At 37.6% G+C, this 13,015-nt stretch overlaps 1 protein-coding gene across 4 annotated transcripts in view; it reads right to left on the bottom strand.

Moving 5' to 3' along the window:
- Positions 1–2,181: 2,181 nt before the first annotated feature.
- rufy2 (RUN and FYVE domain containing 2) overlaps positions 2,182–13,015 on the bottom strand; it is a 32,821-nt gene continuing 21,987 nt past the window's right edge. For 3 of the 4 annotated variants that reach the window (XM_074612946.1, XM_074612936.1, XM_074612927.1), the window contains 6 exons: positions 7,356–7,475; positions 6,898–7,027; positions 6,637–6,731; positions 5,208–5,256; positions 4,911–4,991; positions 2,182–4,565 (listed from right to left, as the gene is read on the bottom strand). In XM_074612946.1, the coding sequence (XP_074469047.1) occupies positions 4,422–4,565; positions 4,911–4,991; positions 5,208–5,256; positions 6,637–6,731; positions 6,898–7,027; positions 7,356–7,475 (619 nt within the window). In that variant the 3' untranslated portion in view covers positions 2,182–4,421. Of the gene's footprint in view, positions 4,566–4,910; positions 4,992–5,207; positions 5,257–6,636; positions 6,732–6,897; positions 7,028–7,355; positions 7,476–8,133; positions 11,118–13,015 lie in introns of those variants that run through there. The other variant, XM_074612956.1, reaches the window with a different exon arrangement.

The raw sequence follows: 13,015 nt of genomic DNA, 5'->3' as shown, positions 1-13,015 counted from the left end.
GCCATAAAAAATGTCAAAATCATAGTATAGACATACTATTCTGACTTTTTCAAAAAACTATACTACGACTTTTTATGACCCCTTTCAACATACTATACTGTGACATTTTGTCATGACATTGTTCGACATACTATACTATGACTTTTTTTTCAACATACTATACTATGACTTTTTTTTTCATGACATTTTTCGACACTATATGACTTTTTATGACATACCATATATACTATGATTTTGTTTTAAGTTTTTTCGATATACTATGATTTATTTTTTGACTTTTTTCAACGAACTGTACTATGACTGTTTTTTCGACATACTATAATATGATTTATTTTTTGACATACTATACCATGACTTTTTTTTCAACATAGAATATAAGACTTTTTTTTTTACTCTTTTTTCAACATACTATGACTTTTTTCTATACTTTTTTTTTCGACAAACTAAACTTTTTTTAATCACGTTTTTCGGCACACTATACTATGACGTTTTTGGACAAACTATAGTATGACTTTTATCACTTTTTTCGAAGTACTATACTAGGACTCTTTTTTCTGACATACTATACTAAAAAAGTAATCGTATAGTATGTCGAAAATTTTTATGGAAAAAAAGTCGTAGTATAGTAGGTCGAAAAAAAGTGATAAAGTCACAGTATAGTATGTCGAATAACGTGATGAAGAAAAGTCATAGTATTGTATTTCGAAAAAAGTAATAAAAAAAGTCAAGTAAACTTTTTATGACATTTTTTAACATACATTATGACTTTTTTCATGACATTTTTCAACATATTATACTGTGACCTTCTTCATGAAATTTTTCGACTTCTATAATATGACTTTATGAAATACTTTAATGAAATATTATTTTTTTTACATTTTGAATTTTGAACTTTCTTCCAACCACTCAAACCACTATACAATGCATGTCAGCATCCTCCCATTCACACACACACACACACACACACACACACTGATGGCAGAGGTAGATAAAGACATTTCCAACAATTTCAAGTTATTTGTCTTTCTCTACTCACGGTTGTGGTGATTTGTTTGGTTTGGATCAATGTTGAATCGCTCGTTCGGTTAATCGAAAATAAATCAAGGTTGTTACAAAACACAAATAGGCTTTTACATCAATCAAATCAAAGAGGCAAAACCCAATAAAAAGATGAGCAAACTAAGATTGTCTTCACGTTGGTTGAGAACTGTCTTGTCGGCGTCTTACGTCATGAATTTCCCACACCTGGACCTGACTCCATCACCTGACTCCATTAATTGGCTGGGCACCATGGGATTTGTAGTCCTATAGCTTTCCATGGTCTACAAAAGGTCACCACTAGGTGGCAATATTGTTTTGACCATTTACCCAAACAAAAAACAAAACTGTCTCTTACATAGTAGGCCTAAATGCCATAATTGTCATAAAATAGTTATAGTATAGTATGCTGTAAAAAAGTCTTAGTAGCCTATAGTATGCCATAAAAAATATCATAGTATAGCAGAAAATAATAATTTTGTGGCACTGTTGGGACCGAGCACAGTCACTCTGAACCTAATCAGTTGAGGTGAATGATGCTCTTTAGGAGATGGAGCATTGAGAAGCAACATCAAAACATTACAAGCATATCTAGGTAAGAAATTCTGATTTAAAAAAATAAAATCTCAGTTTATTCTGTTTTAAACTAATTTTCATCAGATCATTTGACCACTCTGTAATATACTGTTTGAAACTGGATTTCAGATCAGTTTTCCTGGTTTATAAAGTTTAATAAATGTGAGCCAGTGTGTTTTTTATGAATGTTTTCACAGTTTATTACAGAATTTAAAACTAAGTTTGACATTATATTCAAAGAATAAAATAAAGTCTATATTTGAGCTGTAAAATAGCTTATACAGCTGTATACATTTTGTCTAATACATTTTATATTTAATTATCATTCTGTCTCCCTGACTCTGACATCACATTTGAAGAGGTATTTATGTCAAGGTTGTGAATATATCAGAATTAAAAAAATTAAAATAAATGACTCCTCTGCTTATGAGGTGTTTAAACGAGAAACAAAACTAGAGGTAGCTGACTTCAGCGGGACACAAGCAGAAAAAGACCCAACAGTGCAACGACAGTAAATGTTCAGCGGAGAAAGTTCAAACATTAAAGTGACAATAAACAACACGAACGATTGTGTTTGTAACGTGATTTAATCAGAAAATGCTACACAGTCAAGGCAACATACTGTTGGCAATAGAGTTAATATTAAACTGGCAGGATTTAGTAAGCTAAAGGGCCACAGTGATTATCAACATTATGTATATACAACATACAGTGGTATCTACACTGTACAAGTCCCATTGAAGGCTGGGAGATTTGTAAGAGTGACACTGTACAAAAAGGTTTTAGGCCTGGGTGCATTTCAAATGTTTGTCTGTAATACTTAATGATATGATAAATTGGTGAGTTTTTAAATATTTGAAACAATAAAAAACACGTATTGAAATGAACTCAGGCCTGTTTCATCTCTTGATGGGAATGAATACTTCCAGTTCTTGAAAAGTCACAGGTTGTAAACATTGTATACAAGTACAAAACCAGAATGTGCAGTGGAGCTCGTATCGTAACCCGTCACTGAAGACTGTACTTTACAGTCATCAGCATTAGTTTGACAACAAAAAAACATTTAAAAAAAAAAAAAGAACAAAAATGGTTCAGTTTCAAACGTTCCCTCTCAGGAATGGAGCAGCAGTCAAGTGTGGTTCTTCTATAAAGTCTCCATCTGCTCAGATAACAACTAACTTCAAGTGAACTGAAAAAGCTCAAACAAGTTCCCCAGACTTCTGAAAGTAAAAATGAATGTGCATAAAACACAAAATCAAATATAAATACTCTCAAATGAATCGATATTACAGGTAATATAGGATTGGCATGTGCTCAAACATACTTTGTGGGTATGGTATCATAAGTGTGCAAGTATGTTCTTAAACAACCACTAACTAGTCAGTGAAGTGGTCATGTTGTAAGCTAGCCGTCAGTGGTTCATCAACTAAAGAGCCATTTAGGAAATCTGGCTTCAATCTGTCACCAGAGATGACGGCATCTGTTGCTCTTCTTGGTCAAAGCAGCATCCACTGCATTAGTGTCTCAAACAGTGAAATGTGCCTTTAGTCTAGAATGCCTGTGTTTGGCTAGTATTGGCTAGTGTTGCTCCTTTGACATATTTCTCTCTACAGAAATCCTCTCTGTAGAAATCTAGGGCTCATTTTGGCAACAAGAAGCACAAGTGAGTAATATTCACTGCATTTCCACAGGCACAAACGGCAGCAACATTGTTAAAAAAAAACTGTTTTTCAGTTCCTTTTGAAAGTCACAGCCTCGAGGGGGAACTAGTCTGGTCATAGTGTCAGCAGAACAAAATCTGCTTGGAGCTGCGGACGTTCCTGGAATTAGTTTGCAGAAAAGTTTCATTGTCAAAATATATTCCCATGTTTCTCCGTAAAAAAATTAAAACAGGGACAGAAAAATGAGACCAGTTCTCACGGCCACTTAAACAGAAAATACTGTATATCCAGTTTATATTTCAGTCTAGTATCTAATAAAGTTGAATCCAACCTGTCAGGTTGACTTGATCGTTTGTGCCTGTGTAAATGTGTGTTCATTTCACTCAAAAAGAGGGTGCTTTGCAGTCAGACTCAGTAACAAGGCCACAATACTGTACTGTATGTATAAATGATAGAATCTCATCTGTTTGGCTATACACGTACTGTATACAGTTTGAGGCTTGATACATACATTATAATGATGCAATACTAAATAAGACTGGAAGTTTGGTTGAGAATCTGCATTTAGCTGCAGTAGTGCTCATCACAGTCAGTGCAGTTTCACTTTCAGTTCATAGTAAAGTCGTTCCTCCTTTCATAGCAGAGCTCGGTCAGACAGTTGTGTTTCGCATGACTCCCTCTCTGTTAAAGGTCACTGATATCTAAATATGCTGTAAATATAACTGATGTATATTTAGGATAATGATTGTTTATATTAAAGCAGACCAAAGATTTTCACTCCTTTGATTTCCAAGTAAGACATGTTGGCCCATGTGGACCGTTCTGCCTCTTCCTCTGTCTCAGATAACAAGAGACGATGTTTTAATGTACACTAGCAGAGCATCTGCAAAAAAAAGTAGTGACGTCAAACAAAGACGGGTCAGAATGATGCAGACGCCCCTCATTTTGTCTATGAGGGACTTTTCCAACCAGTAAATGAAGACAAATAGAAATGTACTAAATGTTCATGCACACAGTCCATTTCTAGCAGCATACGGTGTGTTGAGACAAGTTGGGAGATGGATCTTACAGAGGACCGGAGGTTGGGGATTTATGAGTCTCATCTCAGATTGTTTGAAGCAGTCACGACAGCACTGTGGGGCTCCTTCACGTTGGATTGGAGGAGCATCGCTGGAGGAGGAGGGCGTGGCAGGTGTCGCACACTCTGACTGGTTTTGGCGAGGCGGGCAGAGGGAGCTCATTGTCGGAGCAGCTGTTACAGAAAATCTCCCCACAGTTCCTACAGTGGTGCTGGAGAGAGAGAGAAAGACAGACTAAGAGTATTAGTACTCATTTATTCCATTTAAAATGCTGTTCCTGCTGCAAACTAAAACAAATTACTTCCTGCACGTGAGATGATTTTTCCCAGGAGAGACCGGCCATAAAATAGTTTGTCAAAACAGGAAGTGAATCAGAATGGAAAAGCTTTCAAATCAGTTGGCATTTATTGATGCAAAAAGGATGTGCATTACTATCATCCTCAATAACATATCAGGGGCCCTCAGATGATTTCCAGTACATTACTAGTTTTGACCATGTCTGGATTTCAGATGTGGGAACACATAATTTCTTATATGTGGTGATTTGTTGACTGACCTTTCGTCTCGAGATGGAGAACTCCTTCTCACACAGCTTACAGTGGCTGGCGTCCTTGTCCTTCAACCAAACCTGACCCCCCTGCAACAACACAGCACAGGAAATCTCAATTTCAACTTAACTTTACATTATAGACGTTACAAAACAACACTCCAAAATCAGCAGTACTATATGTTTTTTCTGCTCTTTTTAATAAAATCTTATCTATCTTAACATCTTAATGATGGAGTTTAGATTAGGTTTAGATTAAAGACTTTTTTCTGCTATTTGTATCTCTGTAACTCATGGTTACTTTACCTGAAGAGCTTTGTTGGCCTCTTTGATGTCTTCAATCTTCAGTTTGGATCTGATGACAAAAAGAATAAAACTGCTAGGTAAAGGAAATAAATAAAATCAACCACCTCAGGTCATCAAACCTTTTTTTCTTTTGTCATCTTTCCCTTCTGAATGAATTATTAAACTAGAAGTACCGCCTCACGGTTGTATGCCTCCGCCAACCGGTCAAGTTGCAGTTTACATCCACGTCTGTCCAAAACGTCATCACTTCATCATTTTATCTTGTTAAACATTTGTATGATTTTGTCATAATTAGTATTTGAATTCTTGAGGTATGGCCAAAAACAAGTTTTGTGAGGTCACAGTGACCTTGAGCTTTCACCACCAAAATCGAATCCTTGAGTCCAAGTGGACGTTTGTGCCATTGGAAGACATTCGCTCAAGGCGTTCCTGAGATATCGTGTTCAGAAAAATGGGATGTACTGAGGGACGCACAACCCCAAACATAATGGCCCCCGCACTGACTATTGCCAGCGCTGAGGCATAAAAATGTCAAAGTATAGTATGAAATAAAAAAGTCATAATATAGCATATCATAAAAATGGTCAAAAATGTTATAGTATTGTATGCCATAAAAATGTAGCTAATGTTTGTGCGAGATATAATGAAATTCCCTGCAGGCGTACCTGAGATATTGCATATATAAGAATGGAACAGACGTGAGGTCACAGTGACCTTTGACCACCAAAATCTAATCAGTTCATCCTTGAAATCCAAGTGGACGTTTGTGCCAAATTTGAAGAAACTAGTGCGGTGCCCATTGGTGGTGTGGTCGTTCAGAGCCTGTGCTCAATCAGAATGTGCTGATTGCTTGGCTCCCGGTAGGCTGCAGCTGACGAGATGCTCGATCTGCAGAGCCCTGAAGCCCTGAAGCCCTGAAGCCCTGAAGCCCTGAAGCCCTCCCCTGCTGGTGCACAGAGCGCTGGTCGCTTGTTTATTCAAAGTCTATTAATATTGAACATTTTGCACCATTGGGACTCTTGGGTCCCGAGCAATACAACTGCCAAGTGTGAAGTCGATCGGATGAGCGGTTCTCGAGATATGCGAAGAACATACAGAAAGACAGAGATTCCTTGCTTTATAGTTAAATTCCCTCAAGGCTTTCCTGAGATATTGCATAAAGATTAAATATATATTTTTACCTGGAATTCATATGATGATGAAAACAACTGAACTCTTATTAGAATAAATGTTTTAAAAGCCATTTTTTTTGTTTCTCTAAAAAACACCTACAAAGAACATTTGAAATACATTAGAAAAACTTCTACAATTGAATCGAGCATTTAAATCTTACATGAGACATTACATTTGAGGTTAGAGCCCTTTACTGTCTGTAAATACAGCTTGATGATAGTGCAGACATGTTTTAATTAAAGCATACTGTACATACTCGCTGAGTTTGGAGCCTAGTTCCTCGAGAGCTTGTTCTTGGTCCTCACAGATGGTCTTCAGCTGACTGTTTTCATCCTGGAGACGATGGAACTCCTAGGAAAAAACAAACATTAAAAACACAAAACAGAGGACGTGCACCTGATCAAATTAGATCATATTCTGCAAATGCTGTCAAAAATAAATAGCTATATACTGTAATAAAACATACTACACAAGATCACATACATACGTAGGTACGTGTCTTTCTATGTCTTTTTACCTTCTTTAGTCCGTTGATCTGCAGCGCCTCTGTGCTGAGCTGAGCCACCGTATCCCTCTCTCTCTCTAGATCATTTTGTAACGTCTGCCTCCACTCCCTCTCTATCTTCAGGTCCGTGTCCAGCTGCTGGCTACAGTCACACCACAAACATGTATATACACCAATATCAAGAATAAAGATGACAAACAAGAGACAGAGAAAGGGATATACTGAGATTATGTTAGGGCACACTGGTTTGTATATGTTTTAATTGTGATTTACTGGCCCTAGTTTCATGAATTAAGGCTATGACAGTTTCAGTTCAAGAGAGAAAAGCTTTATTAACAACAGCTGGGTTAACATGCAGCTTATGGTGTATTTACTATGTTGTGTCTCACTCTGAGCGCCACAGATTATCTAGATTAAGTGTTCATGTATGTATGTGTGTGCCAATCAGTCTTTGGAGGGGTTTTGCTTACAGTTGCCTTTCTCTGTGTTCGATCTGCCGCTGCAGGCTGTCGGCCTTGTTAGCAAAGTCCAACTTGAAGCGTCTGGTTCCCTCCTCGGCCGAGGTGCGGTGCCTCTCTGCCTCCTGTAATCTGCACCATTATAACCAGGGACAAACTCAGGGCCATGGAGAGAAAAAACTGGGGGGGCGGAGTATGGAGGGAGAGGGACAAAAAATAATTGAGGAAGACAGGAGGAGGATGACGGGTAAGGGACTGAGGTTTCGGGGTGGAAACATGAAGGAGGGATGGCTGAGGATAGATGAATTAGGTTGGGGTGAAGGGTGGTGTTTTCTTTGTTACAACACCAGAGAGTAAGACTTAGAAAGATTGCAACCAGGGATGAAGAATTGAGGGGTTTAAAACAGAACAGTAAGGATTACAGAGACGTATAATGAAACAACGAGGGAAAACCGCCTTGAAGCAACTGAATGGACAAGAAAAAAAGATAGCTAACTGAATGCACTCAGACAGAGTTGTCTTTTTAGATGACATTTTGAGTATGAAAAATATGCCAATTTCATTGTTTTTCACCCAAAAGTGTACAGATAGGAACCTTTCATAGCGTGTTTTGGGGATATGAGTATTTTAATGACGTTTTAGAACTTGTTGAGCCATGTTAGATACTTGAACAACGAGGAGGATTATCCCACAACACCCTGATTTACAGCAACTGTTGATTTAGAGCTCCAGTGTCTACCTGTTAAGAGCACTCTTGAACGTGGCTAAAAACTCAAACCACACCCAACACTTTCAAAACATCTAACTTTATTGGTCACGGTGGTAGAAGACAGTAGTTGTGAGTTTTCAACTGAGTGTTTATTCTTCTACAAATTGATAGGAGTTACAGTACTATGAACATGGAGTTAGAATAGGTAGAATGATTACTTCCTGATCTATCACAAAAGTCAATAAATATGCCGAGACGAGACACAACAACACATTCAAGTTCCCTTTGAGAAAAGCTCCAGAGGTTTACAGCTGTGCATCTACAATTCTTTACACTTGGCTCAGTTCTGTCTGTTCTGCAGAAACAAAGCATGTGAATTGAGCTAAAGCCGCTGGTCCCACTGAGCTGTATACTTCTGCAAAACTTGACTCAACCTTACAATTTTCAGTTTAGTTAGATCTATGCAAGAAGGAGGCGTGCTGTGTCCAAAATCACTCCCTTTTTTACGATAGAGTGCACAATATTTAGCCTCTAACATTTTAATAGAGTGTGAAATCCACTATATAGCGTCCTCAAAAATTACAACAATGGAACGAAAAAAGTAGCATCCCTTGGCATGTGTCCTACTTTCCTCTTTATAACGTCACCTGTCAGTGATGATGCAAAATAACAATGACCTCATGCAAGAACGTACGAACAGATTTGTTCTGAAGTGGCTTGTACAATTGGTTTAGGAGAACTTGTCGCATTTACCAATTTTCTCATATTTTGAATTTTCTCTTAGATACAAACACAATTCTCGAGTAGTCCAGACTTGTAGGAGTCAAGTTTTTCACTTAATTGATTGTATATTTTATTACTTTGAAGCAATTTTTGTGTTTGAAAATCCTATATAAATCACATAATTATGTTGACATTATCCTGTTTGACTCTGCTATTCAAATTATAATATAATCCTAAATGTATTCAGACAGCCTTAACGATATCATCATTCATTTAAATTGGCCATCGATGCTATTGTATAACACTACAATATCAATGTGAAGATCTTAAATGAAATTAGGAGCGTTTGTTGAATCTGACGTGGCACACCTGCATGAGCCCACAGCACGAAAAAAAGTAAGAGAAAGTTAAGACAAGAATATGAAAATGTTCTTGCATGAGGCCCAATGGTTCGTAAGTGTCTGAAATCTTAATTTACTGCTCACTATAGAGTGAACTACTGAGTGTGTATTATAAAGAGAGTAGTGAGTGAACAAGGGACTGATTTCAGACACCACGAGGGTCATCACAGCCAGTCAGAAGCAGTTCAGGAGTTGCAACACATGCAGAGCAAACTGGCAACAAATTAAAAGCAGGAGGCTGCACAAGCAAACTCCTGTCTGACTAAACATCTGTAGTGAACAACACTGACTGACTGTGATGAAATGCAGGCTGCTGTAGAAACAGTTTGTCTAGGTTGTATGATAGTTTTGAATCACAAGTTACTCAACAATCTCTGCAGAGCCAACATGGATGTCTCTAGGGGACAGTACGAGGGGACGGCAGTCTGAACCTTTTGGGAGAGTGTTGGGAGTGTCTTTAGTGACTGAATGCTATCCCTCCATTGAGCATGCTGTTTGTCACTTTATTCTGCATCTTAAAAAACAGAACTACAGTAAATTGAAATGTGTCCAAAAAAATGTCATATAAAGTGACAGTAAGAGCTTTTGCTTAAAAAATCCAAAACTTGCGCTAAATTTTGGCGAGGAAAAACTGGCATTGCCATATTCAAAAGAGTCCCTTGACCTCTGACCTCAAAATATGTGAATAAAAATGGGTTTTATGGGTACCCACGAGTCTCCCCTTTACAGACATGCCCACTTTATTATAATCACATGCAGTTTGGGGCAAGTCATAGTCAAGTCAGCACACTGACACACTGACAGCTGTTGCTGCCTGTTGGGCTTGAGTTTGCCATGTTATGATTTGAGCATATCTTTTATGCTAAATGCAGTACCTGTGAGGGTTTCTGGACAATATTTGTCATTGATTTCCAATAATAAATATACCCCTACATAAAGCAAGCATATTTGCCCACTCCCTTGTTGATATGATTATTAAATACTTGACAAATCTCCCTTTAAGGTACATTTTGAACAGATAAAAAAATGTGCGATTAATTTGCAATTAATCATGTTTAACTATGGATAATCATGTGATTAATCACGATTAAATATTTGAATAGACTTACAGCCCTTAAAAAAAACATTAATAAAAAGGGTTTGATTATTAAAAAAGTTAAACAGACTGTTTAGCTACCTCCTCCCCACCCTAATAATTTCTCCCTAAATACTACAGTGACTCAACTCTGGTAACCAGTGGCTCTGGGTGATGCCATGTAAAGTAGTTGTGAAGTAGGAATGCCCTCTACACTCATTCTAACTCAATGTGAACAACAACAACAACGACCCTATTATTACATCTCGGAGTCAACTATCTTACTGTCAGTGTTACTGCATATAAACTGACTACTGGAGACAGGAAGAATGTGTAGCATATGTATGTATGTGTACACGCCTGAGCATGTGAGTGAATAGATAAAGTAGTGTACGATTAATTCATAATGTTTCTATTAAAGTATAATCAATGTAATATTCACACAGTTCTCTGACCGGCTAAACCAGGACATTCAGAGCAAACCCAGCAAAGTTGTCTGAGGAGGATTTAACTAACAATCATGAAACATGTTGCAGTGGCCTCTATGAATCCCAGCACTCTGCTGGTGATGATGATGTTTCAGTAACTAAAGGACCAAATCATGCATTCCAGTTTCACCTGATTCTGTGGCTGCTATCCGGCCATTAAACCATCTGAATATTGTGTGCAAAAATGTTCCTCGAAGTTAAGTCTGTTTATTCATTCAGTCATAAGCAATCATGTGTCTGCATGTGCGTGGCTATGTACATGTTTGTCCTCAGAAGGAGATGTCCTTGACTAGCTTGTACTGGTGCTCTGTGTCTGTGCTGGCACACTTAACAAATGACATAGCAAGCGTTCTGGTCTGACTTAGCAGATCCTTATCACTGCACAGAGGAGCAGGGATAAAATCAGGAAATCAATGAAACGTGGTTTCAAGGGAGCAAAACGGATGGATGGATGATTGGATGGATGGTATAAAAGAGACGAACAGAAGGGAGGAAAGAAGGAGGAAAGAAAGGAAGGAAGGAAGAAAGGATGTCAATACATCAGTCTTCTAAGTGGCCCCGGTTACACTGAACACTTTAAGTGACTTTTAACATCACAAGCACAGCAGTAAGTGTAAATGAAAGGCATTAAAACACAGAAATCTGATTTCAGGCTGCCAATGTCGTCAAATTTCTTCAGTCTGGATATATTTACCTCCACAGTAAGCGTATGAGTAATGAGAAGAGGTGGGACGACAAGCACGGAAAGGTAATGTGGACAGATAGATGAATATAACTAGATCAGAGAAAAAGTGGAATTTTCAGGTGAAGTGTGCACAGACATCGAATACTATGAACATCAGATATTTAAGCCTGATCTCTATAAAGTAGACAACATGTGAAGGTCTGAGGGGAAGAATTATGTCTTATCAGCTGGTAAATAATTTTAAACAGTGGCTCTGTCAGGACACTTTTTAATTCTTCATTAGATTTTTTCAGCTACAACAACACAAACCTCCCACTGAAAATAACAAGTGTAACTGGGGTTTGTGTCCTACCAGCCTACTGTAAAATACACCTTTAGAGCAGCAAAAAACATTCACAACCAATCACAAATAGGATGGAACAGATTTAAACCAATGGGAGGGGGGAGGGGAGGGATAGATTGTGTTGACTGGTAGACGATGAGGTGAGGAGGGATACTAATAAGGCACCAATGAACCAGCAGGTCTCATAATGACTGATATGGAAATAAGGAGCAATATACACTGATTGTGGTGCAGCGGTGACCAAGAGAACTTAGCATGAATGAAAATATCAGCAGGGTAATTTATTAGACATGATAAATTAAGGATTGCAGGGTTTCCCCAAGGAACTGGTTTAGCAAATCCTGACGTGTCTCATCTTGTAATCAGTTTAGTTGGTAGGTGATGGCCTAAACAATAGATTCAATACACTGTGGGAAATGGTGAATCTTTTCCCCTGAAGGTTAATGTTTTATTTCATAGAAATGTATTATATTTTTATGATGTTGTGATGCAAGTGGAGGTGGTCTTGCATTGGGACAGTGGCTTCAAGCATATTTTGGGTAATTTTAGTAGAATTTATAAAATTGAATCTCTTTCAGGCAAACGCAAACCCTGCCAGGTCTCTGTAAAGTAAAAGCTTTGTATCTTACATTTTGGCAACTTATGTACTAAGAAAAAGGCTTTTGGATAATGCAAAAAAAAAAAAAAAAAAAAAAAACACACCTAAAATATGACAGTTTGTTGTTTCCCAAAATGTTTGACATTTTGGAAATTTTGAAGGTTTTCACAGGACAATAAAAGTGAGCTATTTTGTTTCAACAGTGTTTATAATGTATAAATTTAACATGCAAACCATCCATTTGCCATTTTATGAAAAAGTTGCGGGCCGCCTCCACTGAATTAAGACCGCCTTTGCTAACATCAAAAGGAATAAATACACTTCTATTAAATAAAACCATAAACATCTTCAGGTAAAAATAAAATGTTATTTCACATAACAAAGGTAGTGACTAATTATATCAAAGTGAGACTCAGCTCAGCCAATGACAGGCTTATTAATCCTCCGAACCAAGTTCCTACGAGAAACCCTGAAACAGTGACGAGGAAGAAGACTCAAATCATATTCCCCCATGTTTTCCCCCAGTTCTCTTCTGCAGGGCCTCAAACTACACCATGCACAACTATTAATAATTCTGTGCTTTTTAGTAATTATTAACAACATCTTCATCTGGTCTAAAAAAATGACACCTAACGACAACATGTTTGGTG

This window comes from Sebastes fasciatus, chromosome 2 (assembly GCF_043250625.1).
Source record: "Sebastes fasciatus isolate fSebFas1 chromosome 2, fSebFas1.pri, whole genome shotgun sequence".
NCBI lineage: Eukaryota > Metazoa > Chordata > Actinopteri > Perciformes > Sebastidae > Sebastes > Sebastes fasciatus.
Note: the sequence above shows the minus strand (reverse complement) of the source record. Positions and strands in the feature narration are given on the sequence as shown.